Source organism: Brassica rapa, chromosome A09 (genome assembly GCF_000309985.2).
Source record: "Brassica rapa cultivar Chiifu-401-42 chromosome A09, CAAS_Brap_v3.01, whole genome shotgun sequence".
Taxonomy (NCBI): Eukaryota; Viridiplantae; Streptophyta; class Magnoliopsida; order Brassicales; family Brassicaceae; genus Brassica; species Brassica rapa.
This window is the reverse complement of record NC_024803.2, coordinates 8,067,774-8,085,186: the sequence shown is the minus strand read 5'-3', so window position 1 is coordinate 8,085,186 and position 17,413 is coordinate 8,067,774. Positions and strand designations below refer to the sequence as shown.

Genomic DNA, 17,413 nt, shown 5'->3' with positions numbered 1-17,413 from the left:
ATAGGCAAACGTAACTTAAATAGTAAACATTTGATAAATATGACAAACTCAAGAGATAATATCTTTATCCTTTAATATTTATTTTATTTTTCTTCAGATTATTAAATATCAAAATTGTACATTCATATATGCATAACATATTCTAATTAAAATAAAATTAAATACTTACTTCTTAAATCCATTAAGAAAATTATAAACGCAAACGTGAACTGTATCTCATTCCTTATATACGTGAACTGTATCTCATTCCTTAAATGCAAATTTAAGTAGAAACCCAGCAAAACAACCAAAACCTAAGTGTATAATTTGATCGGGGTGAAAATAAAGCTAACGTTAACGTCTCCACAAAACAGCAGCATCATTAAATCATATTTATTTATTTTTAAGTAAATCATATTTAATTGGTGTATAAAATAATTTATTTCCCTTTGAACTTTTAATTGATTATATTGTGAAAATTATAACAATTGCATGAGGTCCCCAGCTATATAAGCATATAACCCGCATGCAAATACCAAATGATCAGACTATTAGGGACAATAAATAACAACACTAGGATATAATTACCATTTCTTTAGCGATTCATTTAGTTATAAATAGAGTAAATGTAGGCAAAAAAGGTGCTAGAAAATATTTATTTGGCGAGAGGATTCTCCACGCGTAACCGATAACTACCGCGCAAGGACTTTTTCCTTTAAGTTACAAAAAAAAAAAAGGACTTTTTCCTACAAAAGTTCACATGTGCGAAGGTCTACAAAGATCGCTTACGATTTTGATGTTGTGTATTCCCATGAATAAACATTGTCACTGAACCCCTCTAATCATATTTTCCCCTAACGCGCGTGTTTTTAAAACTAGACCGACCCGATGATTAAACTAGATTCGACTATGAACCGGATACATAGCACGTAGTCAAATTGGATTTCAAAGTTACTAAACTAATAAAAACTATTTAAAACTACCAAAAATTTATAAACCATCTATATAAATATAAAAATAGTTTATATTTACAATGTTTTATATTTTAAATTCAATTATATTTTAATTATGTACCATATTTACTAATATTATTTTTAAATTTATATATTATAAATATATTAAACCATATTATTTAACCAAATTTAATTTGATCAAACCATATTGAACCGTGATCCAAAATTTATCCGGTTCGGTTTTAAAAGCACCGTCCTAAACAAATTAATTTTGAAATATATACATTTGAAATACACTTTGTCACCGAGATGTATAATGACCAATATGTCCAAAGTGTGTACATATTTGAAATACACTTCCCATTTAGTTCTACTTTTTTTGTCGACTAAATCCCACTTAATTCTACAATTTTAATATTGTGGGGTTTAAGCTTTATAGGTATAGTTTAACGTTTATTTCCCTACTTATTATTTTAAAAATCTGTGATAGTGTGTCATCATACACTGTGGCAGACCAATTTATACCTAATTTTGTCTATATACTAAATATTATCGACTTTTAAAAAATAAAGAAAGCTATATATAATTACATGTCACTATTATTTACAAAATAGTTAGTATATGTCCAAACAATAGAGAGTGGTTTGTGATTGCCGCAATTGAAGCATAGACTACGTACCATATCATATTCAAGTGTCACTAACTTGTGTACTTTAGAAGAAGAAAAATTGTGTTTATTATTACATTTTGGTAAATAATAATAATTCAATGGAATTAACGTACGTATATGCACTAGTTGCAACTGAGCGTATATCACGGTAGGTTATTACTACCGTACGTGGACAAGAAGCCAATCACTGAAAGTTTGATTAGTTAATATGATATAGTTAAAAATATAATATTTTTTTGCAAACTAAAAATAAAAAAAATTGTTGACTACATATTGTTAACTGATTTTATAAATACAAACGTATATGTTTGCATTAACATAAATTTATGAAATTGATATGATACAGTTTATACATTAATATCATACTTTTAGAATATGCAATAGTTGTGTCTAATATATAGAAAAATATATCAAAAATGAGTTGGAAAAATATATCAGACAAAATGTAAGTAGGATATATGCCTAGGTTATTGAAAGTATGTATGAGTTTTCTAATTGCGATAAACATTAATATACAAAAACATTTGTTGCAAAATATTAAATGAAATAATTCATTCACCTATATTATTAAAACTGAAGTAAAAATATAACTAACCTTCTTTACAACAAGCTATTACATTGTCTTTTCATTTTTCACTCAGTTTAACAATTTCATTAGCTAAATTACCTTAACAATACATTATATCATTAATTATATTACCATAATAATAATAGTGCAAATTTTTATTTATTAGTTAATCAACATTAACTTTGTGCCAAATATAAAAATAAAAATGTAAAATAACTGGATTTTGCATATAATTAAACGTTTGGTTTATTTTGTTTTACTAAACTTTTTATTTTATTTTAGTTTCAATCCGTGAAAATATTATGTAGCCAAACACATAATTCAAAACCATGTTTATATGAATAAAAAATCTTAAATCAAAATAATAAAAATATGTTACATTTATTGTAACTTAATTTTTCTCTCCTTATAACTAATTTATTCAATAACATATATTTCTGTTTTACTTAATTTAGCGAAACACAAAGAAAAAGTTATTTTTATTAGTTTACAGAATCATTTAGTCATGAATATTAGGTATCCATTCATGTAAGGATTGTTTCTTTCCGGAATCATTTTTGTTTTGAAATTATGCCCCGCTTTGATATTATAAATTTATGTATGGGTTTCGAGTTGGATCCTTCCGGGTCTGGATGAGTTCAGTTCTGATGTATAGGAACAAAAAAAATATCTAAATAACCAATGTATTTGAAACATGTTCGTATATTTGTACCAAAATAACCATATTACAGATTCGTTCCGTTCTTTTGAATACAATTAGTTATATGGTAACACATCTAAAATATATAAAACACTAATTATGAAAAAAAAAATTAATGTATAAAAACGTAAGAACTAAAATCCGCGCGGGTCGAACTCTAGTAAGTTATTATTTCTAAAAGGTTGATCCTATATAAAATGCAATTGTAATATTTGTAATTCTCATAATAAAGAAAATATTTAATTTGGATTATGAGAAGAGACTAAGTGTTACATTTCAATATACTTAACAAGATTACATATTAAAAATGAATTTTTAATATATAAAGAATATTATAACTGTATATTAAACGCACTCGAAATTAAAAACTTTGAACTTTGATCGTGGACAAGAATAAATTTTTGCGAATAAATTAAAAAGAAGAGGAGAATGACATGCTCGTTTACAAGATCTGTGTCAAGTGCCAGAAACTAACCTTTTTATTTATTGTGAACCAGAACTCAACAATCGCTACAACAATACAACGTCCCACGTGCATTTTCAAGACTAACATTGACCTTGTGTTTATGAACTCTCCTCCAGCTAAATCCGAAACTTCACAGCAAACTCCATTTGTTCACGTGAATTGAGAATCAAATCAATTAACATAACCGGAATTTCGTATTTAGTTATTACTTATTAGAGGGGTAGAAGTCATATTCTATTTCTTTGGATATATAAATAAAACTTTTTGCATTTATTGTTTTTTTTTTTGTCATCGTACTGTTTACTATTTATATTTTTTTGTTATGACTATTTTATAATACATCAGTCATTATAAAGATAATTGGTATGAAACGGATCGTATAAGATTTGATTGATGCTTTAAAATTTTCAACAATTAGAAAGAAGAAATTATTATAATTCAGTTTGGTATTTGTGATGAAGACACCCACAAATGCTTTGGCCTAAAATTATATCAAATAATATCAGAAAGGGTAGGGACTACCTAGATTACGTAAAATCGAATATAACTTTTAGCTAGTGCCTTAATTAAGCACTGGACCTTGATTTGTGCATTCGCACGTATGTTATCTTTAATTTCATATAAATAAATATTTATTTGTGTAAATAATATTATATATTTTATAATTGATCTTTATTATATACTTATTTAATATCATATTTATAAACACAATAACTTATAGTTTATATTGAATAATTTTTTTTTGTTTATCATCAACTGTACCACCCACATTTTTAAAATATGATCTGTGCATTTACATAATTGTATTTTTATTTCTTATAGATCAAAATTTTATGAATGTATAATAAAATGGTTTTATATACTATTTAAAATCTTATGCTATATATTTTATAATCTTCAACATTTATCAATTTACATCGGACTATTATTTATATGAAATATATGTAGAATAATATAATATATATTACGTTATATTTTATTTATATATTGTACAAATTATTTTTAAAATTTAAGTAATGTTTTAAGGTTTTTAATTTGATAATAAGATAGTAAATGATAAATGTTAAAATTAGATAGTTTTTAGTGGCATTAAAATTTAACTAGTAGTTGTTTTACTTTGGGATCAATTTAGAAAATGGTTTATTGAATTAGGAAAAGACAAAACATACTTAAATATAAGTTTAATAATTGCTCACTTGCATTTTAATGTAAACTAGGTGATACCCGCGCCCTGCGCGGGGTGAGTGACCGAAAACAGTTTTTTTTTTTAATTTTAAAATTGTGCATGTATGTATAATGTAAACTTAATTGTTTTTTTATGGTTGTGTAATTGATTTATTTGTAAATTAGAAATATTATAAGGAAAAAATATATAATAGTGTGCAATAACTTATAATTATTTATTATGAATTTAAGACAAAACAATCATAAAAAAGTTAGTGAATTTTTCGATATTTCAGTAATCAAATTAATACTCAATATACTACTTGCCTACTTGTATAGCAATGCGATATGTTTTTACGTAAAATAGGCAACAATATGAAGATCCCATCACGTAAATTTAATGTAAAAATTCTTCCGGTACAAAATGTATGTATAAATCAAAGATGGACAATCATGTTTTCGTAATAACTTTGGCGTGGTAAAACCGTATTCGAATAACAACGATGAAATATCCGTTAGATTACTTCTATAGAAAACTATTCTTTTCACGTATATTTTGTTGCCATTATCACGGTAACATTGCCATTGACAATAATTGATTCGATCACGCGATTGATGATTCAAATTTGATTCATATATTATGGGAACACTCGAAATGGTAATATATTAAATTGTGTTGCCTTGAATCTCTACTCTATTAAAATGGTCGTCGATTACATAATTGCATTGATAGTTATGGAAACGATAAACATGGTTAACATACAATGAGGAGATTTGAAACTATTATTAGCTTTTAAAAATACTATATAATGGATCGTTTTATGTTATTTGTTTTTAAAAAGTGTACGTATATATCTAGAAAATTTTGCGAATTCGTTATATAGCAACACGAATTCATGAACATTGTGATTGACAACACATATATAACGAATTTGTTATATAGCAATACTCATATAAGCAGATATGGAGATACATACGTACAAATGCTTAATGTAGTCTAACTATATAGAAATGCATTAATATTTAAGTCAGGCTATACGAATTGCCATATTAAAATCGATAATTATGAAGAATCTCAGTTTATGGCAATAAAATCTCTGCGTAGTTAAAGATGAAACCGTTTGTAATGGAAGAGTAGTAGGCGGGGGATAAATGTTTTTGTCACTCAATAAGCTTATAGTATATACGGAAGGTTTAATGTAATTAGCAATGGCAAATTTTGTAATTAGTCTAGTTAAGAAAGGGTTTTTGAATATAAAGGTGTGAGAGAGCTTGTGGTAATGCCACGTAGGAAATGACACACATGTAATAAACACATGAAGTAAATGTTAGTTTTATCTAATGCTCCTCAAATAATAAGAAAATGATAAGTTGTAAAATTAAGAGGTATTTGTATTTCTCTTTTAATAATATAAATATCATTCCGTTTCAAAATAATCTTTATTTTTAAAAAAATTAAAATAACCTTTTACATTTTAAATAAATTTTTATTGACTAATAATGGTAAATTATAAGCTTTAAATAAATTAATTGTATTTAGTGAATTTGATTAACTTAGAATGTGAGAAATAGTTAGTCATAAAAATAATATATTTATAATTAAATTTTAAAATATTTTTATATATGAAAATTTGAAAATATACATTTTTGATGAAAAAATGTTTGTTGATTATTAACGCAATACATATTTAAGACCATTTCTAATGGTTCTTTGTTTTGAAAGAAAATATTTTAAGAAAGAGAAAGTCATTTTTTGATAAGGCATATTTTAATAGAAAAAGTGAGTTTACGAATATCATTTCCTGAAATTGGAATTATTATTCACAAACTCATCATAGTGACAAACTTTATTATTTATAATTTGTTTCTGCAATTATTATAGAGTTTTGTTTTGTATCTAAAAAGATTTGATATTTGTGTTTTATGTTTTAACAAAATTATTAGTAATTTACATAATACAATTACAAAATTTATATAAATAATTTTTTAGAACTAAATTTATGTATTTAACAAAAAAACAGTTAAAATAAAAAAATTTTGGTTAAATTTGTAATTATCTGTAAACTAACAGCTATTATTAAAATCTATAACAAGTATTAATAATATAATATAACTCAAAATATTTTTTTGAGAAAAAATAAAAAAATTATTAGAACAAAATATAAATTTATTCTGAGTTTACCTCGTTTAGAGGGGAAAGACGATATAATAGTCGCAGATACCCTAATAATACACAATATTAACTACACTAATGTATAGCTGGTTTGGACTTTGATGAATGTCCATTAACCCATTACTTAAATTTGATGATACGTTGACCTACATAGTTTAAGAAAGTGCGAAATAAATGCAGAATAGTAGAATAATACTGGATGCTAATTGCTTCCACATTTGCACTCTGAATCACGTTACCATAATAATGTTACATCATCATATCATGGATCATCGATAATCTTGTCAATGATAGATAATCTATAGTGCCAAATTGCCAATCATACGGTTCCATTACTAGCTGGTTGTGATTGTGATTTATTTGGCACCATATGCTAATTCCAAGCTCAATCAATCGCTGGCAGTATTTACTATTTCATCACATGATATTTTTTTAGTTTATTAGCATTGTGTAAACCATAGTGAATTTTTTAGTTTATCCGCATAATCGGTGTACACAAATCATTGGTTAGTGATCAGTTTAAAAGCTACGAGACAGTCATGCAACTATATATATTAACAAAAGTAACGTAAAAAATGAACATGCATGGCCATGGGCATGATTAAATTTGAAATGCACGTGGAGACGCAGGGTAAACAAAATGTGTCGGTCGGTTAAATTCCGATTACTAAATTATTTCGATTGGATTTTACTGACCGACAACTATCCCGCGATCACCGATAACAAACTTGGAGAATTCGATGGTAGCCGTTCAATAAAAAAGGTCCCACAACCGCGAGGTTCCATTGAACGTTCCATGTTCAGTGAGACAAAGAGGGACTCGTGTCTAGTTAAGAAGGCGAGACGTTTCTTCTCATGTGCACACGTGCAAGCTGACAGACGAAAGTGGTCCCCTACCACGTGAGCTTTGTGACGACTTCATTTGACAGAGCAACGTGGTGGTCTCCGGCGGCGCCTCACTTGACGTTAACGTTAACATTAACCCGCAAGGTTATTTTCCGACTATAAATCTTCAGTTTCGTTTTGACCCAAACAATAATGGGAACACATAATGTACAATAATAATATTCTATCTGCTTGCCACCGTTTCTAGTTTGACTAATACATGCCCAAATGTAAAAGGCTATAAAAGAGTAACTACGCCTTACAAAGTCTCCAATTTAAAGGGGGTATTACGATATATTCGTGTATAATCTCATTCATGTATATATTACTTGAAATATAGATTATTTCCATATTAGGAGTTTACTTTACATATCTTCTCAGACCCTAACAATAATGCGAAACAATGTATAACAACACTTATATTCTATCATGCCCATAAGCTCTCCCAACATACGTAAAGTAAAGGCCCAAAAGTTTCTTATATTAGGAGTTTACTTTACACTTAACAATTTCCATATTAGACCCTAACATATCTTCTCAGACCCTAACAATACCGTTTCTACTTTGACAATACATGCCCAAATGTAAAAGGCTTATAAAAGAGTAATTAAGTCTATAAACAAGAAGCTCATCATACTCGGAAACAGTAAAGGCCCAAAAGTCTAAAGAGAACGTGGTTTGGTTTGCACTTATACATGAAGAAAACAACATTCCACAAATTTTCTTACCAATTGGACTCAAATTCTCCGGGCATCTTGTACTAATGTATAGACTCCACGGAAACAAAAGAGAAAAAAAAAAGCAGAGTAAAGGCGCTAATCTTTCCAACCTTCTTTACTGAGTCGTCTAGGAGCAAGTCCTCTAGAAGAAACACTCGGCGTGAGTGGTAACACTGGAGTATTCGGCTGCTCTTCATCTCCGTCTCCCCAATCATCTCCCCAGTTATTGTTCCATCCGTCATCACCCGTTTCCTGATCCGATTTTGCCACCAACGGGGTGTTAGAGACCGGCAACTCCATGTCGAGCCTCTGGTATTTGCTTTTTCCCTGCGACTTGGTCTTGTAAACGTGGTAGATCACTGGGATGATGACAAGGGAGAGAACGAGGAAGGAAATCATGGCGATCACAATGAGTGTTCGCGAGCTGATGTTGAGTATCGAAGGGCGAGAAACAGCCACTGTACTGTCCTTTCCTGTATCATGTCCTGCAGCAGCCAAATCCTTTAAGTAAAGGCTGCAATGGCCACCATTACTGGAAGCGAGTATGATTGCGCTATCGTTGGACCCTCCCTTCTTAATAGAGACTTTCACCTGCCAAAAAAAAAACAAGAAGTAAGAAGTCGCAATAGGTTTGATCCTCCATGGTTTAAAAGCTAAACCATTCATATATAAAAGAGATGTAACCACCTTTGTGTCTTGGCTTTCAAGAAGCTGAACTTTATCGGTCTCTAAGCGGACGAAACTGGGAGCAGTTATAGTAAGATCCAATACACTTTTGGCTTTGTTCTTAATCAGGAGAGAGAGATGAGGCGCATCTGCACAGAGAATGCACTCTCAAAACAAGAATCTCTCTATTATAAAAAAAAGAGATGCAAAGGAGGAGACTCACCATCATCACCAGGGACACGGAGACAAGCGAGAAACAGATGCTGCTCATCTGAACACATGTAAGATGGATCACAGTCTTCACCTTGTTTCTTCCTTGAAGACAAGTTGCTCTTAGCTTCCTCCTCCTTAGCACTTTCACCTCCTCCTATACTCTTTTGACTCGTACTATCAATAGGCTTGGTCTCAGATCCACCCAATTGATTGGTGGTGGTGTTAGTAGAATGATCTATACTCTTAGAGTCAGTAACAATCTGAGATACACTTGCATCTGTCGAATTGGAGACGATTTGTTCCTCTCCATCAACCTAATTTCAACAATCAATCAATCAATCGATTTACAAAAAATCAAAATCGGAAAATCTAGGGTTACCTTAGTACTATCAGTCCCCAAAAGCAAAGCTATACAGAGAAGCAACACGAAGAATCTATTCGCATCCATTTCAATGATCAAGATTCCATCTGGGATCCACAAAATCGAAGCTCTCTTGTAAGTTAGCGTTTCATCTAAATACAAAGAAAAGGAATCAACTCACAAAAAAATTGATATCTGTAGGATGATTCTCCAGTGTTCGCTCCTCGAATCGAATCGGAAAGAAGCAAAGATTGGTTGGAGCTCGAAGAAGAAGAAGTGAGTCAGTCGCAGCAGAGACTTACCTTTCTACTTTAGACTCTTTAGTCGTTCGTTCCTCCAGCTAGCTTGGTATTGGTTTGCTTAACCAATTTTAATTCTATACGGCATCGTTTTTGTATGAGGACAACAAAATATGCAACATTGGGCCGTTTGGGTTTAGAATCCAGGCTACACTATCAAGGCCTTATTTTCGATTTCACATTAACATCTCTTAATTATTTTTTATAATTTTTTATATAATCCCCCCCCTCCGCTTGCCCCGAAATGACCCGGCCAAATAGAGGTGCGTCCTTCCCGATCCTCTCGTACTAGAGAAAGGTCCTCTCAATGCTCTAACGCCCACACCGGATTCTCCCATCTTGACAAAATATTCTTTTAAATTAACGGAAATATGTATATTTATGCCTAAAATAATAAAATCATACGAATTCTGTATTTGCTGCCTAGTTATCCTGTTTAACAATTAACACCACTACTAATTAATCTGCTTCCATGCGACTCTATAAATGTTCAATCTGTATTTGCTACCTAGGTATCCTGTTTAACAATTAATACCACTACTAATTAATCTGCTTCCATACGACTCTATAAATGTTCAATGATTTCATTTTTCTTAACTTTTAGACGATTGTTAAAAGAAAGAAGAGTTGAATAATAATTGAGACGTATACCATACCAACATGAACCAGATATACAACTAACACCTGCATGGGAAGAATATTAACATTAAGAAAATTTAATAGAAAAAAGTCTTAGTTCCACTTGGCGTCGGTGTTGGACTCGCCACGTATATACGTATACTTAGAAAGCCAACTTTAGAATATTGGGATAGAGTTCATAACTCATATAATTAATTAGCAACCAAAACGAGATAACAGACTTGTGAGACTAAAAATAAACTCACGCGAAAGTTTCGAAAGTTTATCAGCCAAAAAAACAAGCTTCAATAATATGAGGAAATATATTAAAATAAATTTAATCGAAAAAGTCAAACCGACCAGGTCCACGTCCAGCTCCATGCCTCCATTCTAGTATTATTGAAGTTTTGATTGTTAATAAATTATATTCTGTGGAGAACAAAGACTAAGTCAGTTACATTAAGTGATATAATCATGCTCTTTCCGTATCAGTTTAACTGGTGTTTAAAAAAATTGATTTTGTTTCAAAGTAAATAATGTTCTTATAATTCTATGTGAAATTTAATATTATTTGAAATTTTTGATCGATTATAAAATACTGCGTCTTTTTCTTATTGGTGTAGCTAGTTTTATTTAATGATATGTTATGTAACCAAAACCAATTAAATAAAAGTTTGTATTTTTTAATATTTATGCAAAAACCTTAAACACATCTTACAATGATACAGAGGGAGTATTATTTTCTTGTCAGTGTTTTTTTTTTTGAAAAAAAATTCTTGCTACTGTTGCTTTATCTACAAGCCTTTAAAGAGAATTACACTTGGAAATCTCGTTTAAAATGGTCGTCGCTGATTTTATATATTTTGTCATATATTAATTCTAAAACTCTTACGGTATGTTTGTGTCGATTTAATGAGCCATACAGGTTGAATATTTATTTTATACTGACATTATGTCCACCGATTTGTTGTAAATATTCATTTTAAGAATATCCATATTGAGCTAAATCTAATCAATTCACGCATACTACCCCGTTCCCGAAAGTTAGATTTTCTAGATTTATTTTTTGTTCCAAAATAATAGATTTTCTAAAAATTTAAGGTATTTTTAGTAGTTAATGTTTAAAAGCGGTATACTTTTAAGAAACATTAATTAAAAATATTTAAATTTGTTAAATACTATTGGTTGATATTTATTGGAAAATGTATAATAACATAAATAATAAATTTAATTGTAAACATTTATTATATTCTTAATGTGCGTGAATACTCTAGAAATTTTTTCTTTCGGGAATAAAGGAAGTATAATTTATCTAAACATTACAATTAAAAAAAAAGATTTCATGGTCATAGGCCATAGGGTACCTGATTTTTCTTTTGCCTTTAGCATTTTCAGCTGTATTTAATCATTGCTAATAAATAAAATTAAAACAAATGAAATAAGAAAAATAAGAAGACTGGTAGGTCAATAAAAGTGTGGCCATACATCATATTCATATCTGCTTTAGAATTATTGAAGTTCATCATTAGAGATAAGAGGGGACCTCATATATTATACGCACACGTAGAGAACATATATAATAGCTAAGTGTTATAAAATAACTTATAATTTTATAGTATAGAGAAATTTAATTATAAGCGAAATTTTATATCTGCAGAAAGAAGATACTACTGATATAAGATAATAACGAGAGAGAATATGTTATAAGAGGAAAAAGAGATGGTGTATTACAATTGATCAAAACGATCGTTTATATAGAAGCGAAAAAGAGAAAGTTACTGTGCGTGCATAGTGACGGTGGGCTCCACATAGTAAATAATAATGCAAAAATGTCAAGTTTTGGTGCGTATTATTTTGACGTTGTTTTTCTTCACGTTTACGACACTAAGCAATATATGTTGGGGGATAATTCGTTTACTATTAGTTTTGTGGATGGTTCCGCACATTACTTAAAAGTTATAATTAACCTCGAAATTGATTTGTTAACCGCTTAACATATGGTAGGTTTGACTAATATAAACTCTTGTCAAAGCTATTGTATATTATTAAAAAAATTGTAACTCATCTTTATGTAGTGATGATTATTCTTTGCATGTACTTGAAAAAGTTTGGGTATATATCTCTTCATTTTATTTCTTAATTTGTAACAAGCATTTGATAAACCATAGATACGTATTTATGCATTGGTATCATGCAAAATATCAAATCTGTAAATGAAAAATCAGCATTCTCTAATGTATACAGCAATTAGTATAAGTATCTGAGATACTGTATCTCACAACTGATCATCGAACTATTGGTCTATTGCTGTTTAGTTGGAAAAAAAAATGTTTACCCAAAAAAAAACAAGGAAACATGATTAAGAATTCGTGTAGAGATTTTATAGTTGAGGCATGCAACATTTATTTAAGTTGCTTGGATGTGAAGGTTTTCGTTTCGGCACTACACACGCAAATATATACATAACACATATATATAATAATGTCTGGCTGTCTGCACTTGGAAACTAGGCTCCGAATGGTGATGGCGGAATTGATATTAAAAGCGGGACGGTTCAAGTGCGGTTCGTGCGGAATTAGAGTGCGGTACGGAACAACTGCGGTTTTAAGTAAAAAACAGTACGGAATCATGTTTGATTGGTAACAATATATATTTGCGGTATTGAATGATTATTTAATAAATAAAATAATAATGGTATAGAATATATAATGTATTAAAATAATATAAATAATATGTCAACATAATAAATATATTTTAAAATAAAATGTCTCAAAGTGAAATGCATTTGATAAGTGCAATTTTGATAAAATAAGCGATAAAGGATAATGTTTGATTGCTAAAAAATATTTTGCGGTTTTGTTAGATAAATATTAAAAATAATATGAAATACAAAATTTGGTTCCAATTCTCGGATTCTACAGATATAAAACATTAGACCTGAACTGAACCGAGAAAAGAGGTTTAGTTCGGTACGGTCTTCTATTATGGATAAATGTGGAAATGTCTATCTATTTTTATATTTTAAAAAGGAATACTATATAACAAAAAGATAGTATTAAATATTTTAATTCTCACATAAATATATACAGTGTTATCTTTTATTGTGTCATATGAATAAATAGATTAAATATTTTAATCATGTTTAAATTATAAAGTAAATTTATTGCATTTGTACAATGGAAAAAAATCTCTAGCTCTAGAACAAAAAAAAAATTATTAATAATTATGTGACAATTGTCAACGTTTTATATTTATTTCAAATATAAAAGTGTTTTATGTTTATTTCAAATATAAAAGTAACAGATCAGTTCAGTTGAAGTGCGTATTTAAAAAAAACGCTGCTTATCAACTGATGTGCGGTTTTGAAGAGTGGTCAGGTAATTAACAAGCACTTTTGACCAAGTGCGTTTTTGCTTTTTTTGTCCCCCAATACCGCACACACCTCAGAAATATTTGTGATTGATGAATCAAAAGCGGATTGTGTAATACCGCTTTGAAAAACGCATTTATTATGTTACCATTCATACACTAAAAGTCTAAATGAATGATGGTCCACAACGGCCGTCAAAGAAACGATATTGGTCATAGTGTCTACGATCCGTTGAATAATATTTAACCCATCAAATACAATCGAAACTACATATATATAAGTATTTATAATTATACGTGTCATATAAATATGCTCAGGTATAGATGTACACACATGATATATGGTTTGGTCGGTAAATTAATCGGATATATATAGATCTACTCATTTTTTTTAACACATATATAGATCTACTTAGGAGGATATCTAACTTTAATATTCAATTCCCTATAAGTTGCAAAAGATATACGTCTAAACCTTGCAAAAGATAATCCTATGAGGTCCACAACGATTCACGTAGGTCTGTACTTGCATCTGTAAAGTTATTTTTTTAAGGAAAATGATGTTTGTCATTATATATTTGTAGATCAATGTCTAAGGCGTGTACTGTGTAGTAGTTATCCACCCGAATTAGGACAACTACGGCATATAAACTCTTTTTATTTGTAGAGTCACCTTCAAATCTGTGTATTGTATGTTCATAATTCCCTTTTTCAGCTTTCTAGGATTTCCGTACGATTTCATACTAACCTATGAGTTTTATATGTTATAATATTCAGTATCGTGATTCCTTCTAATTCCAAGCAATCTTGATTGCCTTTTGTTTAATATAAATGTGCTGAGTATTGGTTCAATTATTTGAACCTCTTCACTAAGAAGAGACTACTAAAAGACTATTTTTATTATTATTTTTATTTGAAGATACGAGCTGATCTAAAAAGGTCATATAAGGAGGATAGTACTTGACAATGTTTTTTTTTTCTTTTTGAAACTATTGACAATGTTTTCTCTAACAATATAACTAGTTAGTTGCAATTTTCTAGATATTTATTATACTCTCAACGTTACTGAACGAATCACGTGAATGAAAACAAAAAGGATTATAATTAGGTCTAATTTAAAGCCATACCAACAACATTTTGTCAAATATCAGTCAGAGGTCGAAGAATGGTATCACTGTGACGTCATTTCCCGACGAAATTACATAATTAACTGAAACAAATGTAGTCGCCGTGATATGTAGTGACGAGATGATCTGGAGCATCCGTTTAATCTTTATGGGACCTCACAAGGAGACAAAGTTTGGTCACGTGTCGACTTCAGGAGCAGTGGACCACTGTTCTGTCGGCGTCGCCTTTCCAAGACATGCGCTAATAACGACAAAACACTACTTTTTCGGTGTTCATAATGTCCGCTATACCCCTGACCTTTCCCATTATTTACTGGTTTATGGCATCGGTTATTCGACTAATTACGTCGACGACAGAGTTACTTTCATACGGTGACTGTCACTTGATCCGGATAAGATTCTCAATGTTCTCGAGTTTACCATATTCCACAGTCCACATGCATCCGCTACTTGTATTCCACAAGTCGTAATGCTCTTCGGCTTACATTCGAAAGCAACTAATAAAAAGTTGATGTTTACGTGTAAGAAATAAATATATTAATTAAGTGTATGTAATATATATGCATAGTCTTTTTTGACTAAAATTTATATATGCATAGTTTTTTTTAAAAACTATATATATGCATAGTTGCTAATAAACTTTCTTATACTTGGAAAAACAAGCATTAAAACATCTCAATTTGCTAAGTTGCTATTACCCACCAATCAAACTTCATATCACAAATTCGAATGACAATAGACGAAAATGCACTGTAACTATAAATAATTATTTATACACATGGATTGCATATATGCTAAAATTTTTCATATTACTGAAAGCACTTAATTATAACTGTGAAATTTCAATACTAAGAGAGGCATAGATATCTTTAAAATGGCCTCAAGTCCACATGGGATTCTATTAGATTTTACTTGCAATACTTAATTAGTTTGAACGTTATCATTTGTTATTATTTGGAATTTGAAAGTTATTGCGAATCTTTTGTACCTTCTTTTGGTTGATTAAACTGAAATAACATAGACTTAGCCAAGCTTTAGTAAACTTCATTCGGCTTAAATTTCATATAGTAATATATTTCAACAAGAATTGATGTAAATAAATTTCATAGCTCTCATGGAAATAGTGGGTAAATATGCATATCCCATTTATATTCCATTTTTCTCTCCAGGAACAAGATAACAAAACAAAAATCACCGAAAGCTTACATGTGACTGGCTTTAATGATACTTTTTGTATTGATTATGAATGGACCGGCCCCGAGATATGTTCGAAAAGTTATTTATTGACTGTACGTGTCATTGATCACACACCAATATTATATGCGTACATATATGTACACTTCAAATTTAGAATTGAGATTTTAATTAAAAACGTATCGATTTTGGCTAACACTGCACATACTTAAAAAACAATCCTATAAACGTATGGTTACCATCCATACAATATAAACCATGACGTATGATTGCGATCCCTTACTCGTGACCTCCAAAATACATCTTTTCGTTGAGTAGATATTTAAAAAAAACTTGAGTCAAAAAATCAAATTAAAAAACCTGAGTCTATGGCTAGAAGACTTTCAGATATTTGATGCAAATTGGGTTTGCACATGTTGAGAACTTATCAATTGGTTTGCAAATTCTGTATATAGGTAAAATATATAGGCCACAAGAAAGAATTTGAATTAAATGTTTAGATTATTTTTAAACGCATATATATGTCTCAACTTAATTATGATATTAATTTTCAAAATAGTATTGTGAAGGTTGGCAACAAGTGAAAATGGTGTTTGCACCAATTAAATTACCAGTGTTCATTTCTTACATGGATGAATTTCAACATCAATTTCTTTCCACAACTTTTCAATCTAACATATTCCAAAAATAAAAATACAATGACTGATAAGTGAATATATGATGCTTGGAGCTCTTCTTTTACTATGTTATATGTTAATTTTGTTCTAAGTTTTAGCTGTTCGAATCGGTGTCTTTTTCACAAGCTAATTCTTGACAAAAAAAAGATTTGAGCTACATTGATCTAGTAGTTTTACAAAATATAGCCCCAGTAAAATTAAATTAAATTTACATTTTAAGTATTTAGTCGTGAATGTATATCTAATCAACGTGACGTCCTGTAGATGAGAAGATATACATAACACAGAGAATGAAATCATAGACCTCAGGATGGGCGAGAAAATAAATTTGTGGCAGAGAATTTATGATACCATACGGACCTTTTCGAAACAGAAGATGTCTTGACTCATGCTCTCTTTCTTTCTTTCTCTTGCCTCATAAATTTTAAAAGTTTCTTGTGGTCTCCACACGGACTTGTCTTTATGTTGACGAAAATAATGATGAGATTATGAAGAAAAATTCACAAAGGATTAATAAAATTTTGGAATTGACTCGGTTGGAAAATTTTCAATTAATATGTGCAGATCAGAAGACACAAGTCAGAAGATGGTTAATTTCAGCTGTTTCTGCAT

General features: G+C 29.8%; 1 protein-coding gene across 2 annotated transcripts; it reads right to left on the bottom strand.

Annotated features, from left to right (window-relative positions):
* Positions 1 to 8,141: 8,141 nt before the first annotated feature.
* Positions 8,142 to 9,895, bottom strand: LOC103838205. 2 transcript variants are annotated; one of them, XM_018655119.2, is made up of 5 exons: positions 9,700 to 9,895; positions 9,536 to 9,624; positions 9,167 to 9,470; positions 8,965 to 9,092; positions 8,142 to 8,868 (listed from the first exon to the last, which is right to left on the bottom strand). In XM_018655119.2, the coding sequence occupies exons 2-5, from the start codon at positions 9,602 to 9,604 to the stop codon at positions 8,374 to 8,376; spliced, it is 996 nt and encodes a 331-aa protein (XP_018510635.1). In that variant the 5' UTR covers positions 9,605 to 9,624; positions 9,700 to 9,895; the 3' UTR covers positions 8,142 to 8,373. The 2 variants fall into 2 exon arrangements, with proteins under 2 accessions (XP_018510635.1, XP_033135360.1); XM_033279469.1 differs by having other exon boundaries at positions 9,820 to 9,838.
* Positions 9,896 to 17,413: the final 7,518 nt, after the last annotated feature.

Excerpts from the sequence above, each read along its gene's own strand:
- LOC103838205 (XM_018655119.2), bottom strand. The coding sequence starts at position 9,604 with ATGGATGCGAATAGATTCTTCGTGTTGCTTCTCTGTATAGCTTTGCTT. Across the intron at positions 9,093-9,166 it reads CCGTGTCCCTGGTGATGATG|ATGCGCCTCATCTCTCTCTC; the intron begins GTGAGTCTCCTC and ends TTCTCTGTGCAG. Across the intron at positions 8,869-8,964 it reads TTGAAAGCCAAGACACAAAG|GTGAAAGTCTCTATTAAGAA; the intron begins GTGGTTACATCT and ends TTTTTTTGGCAG.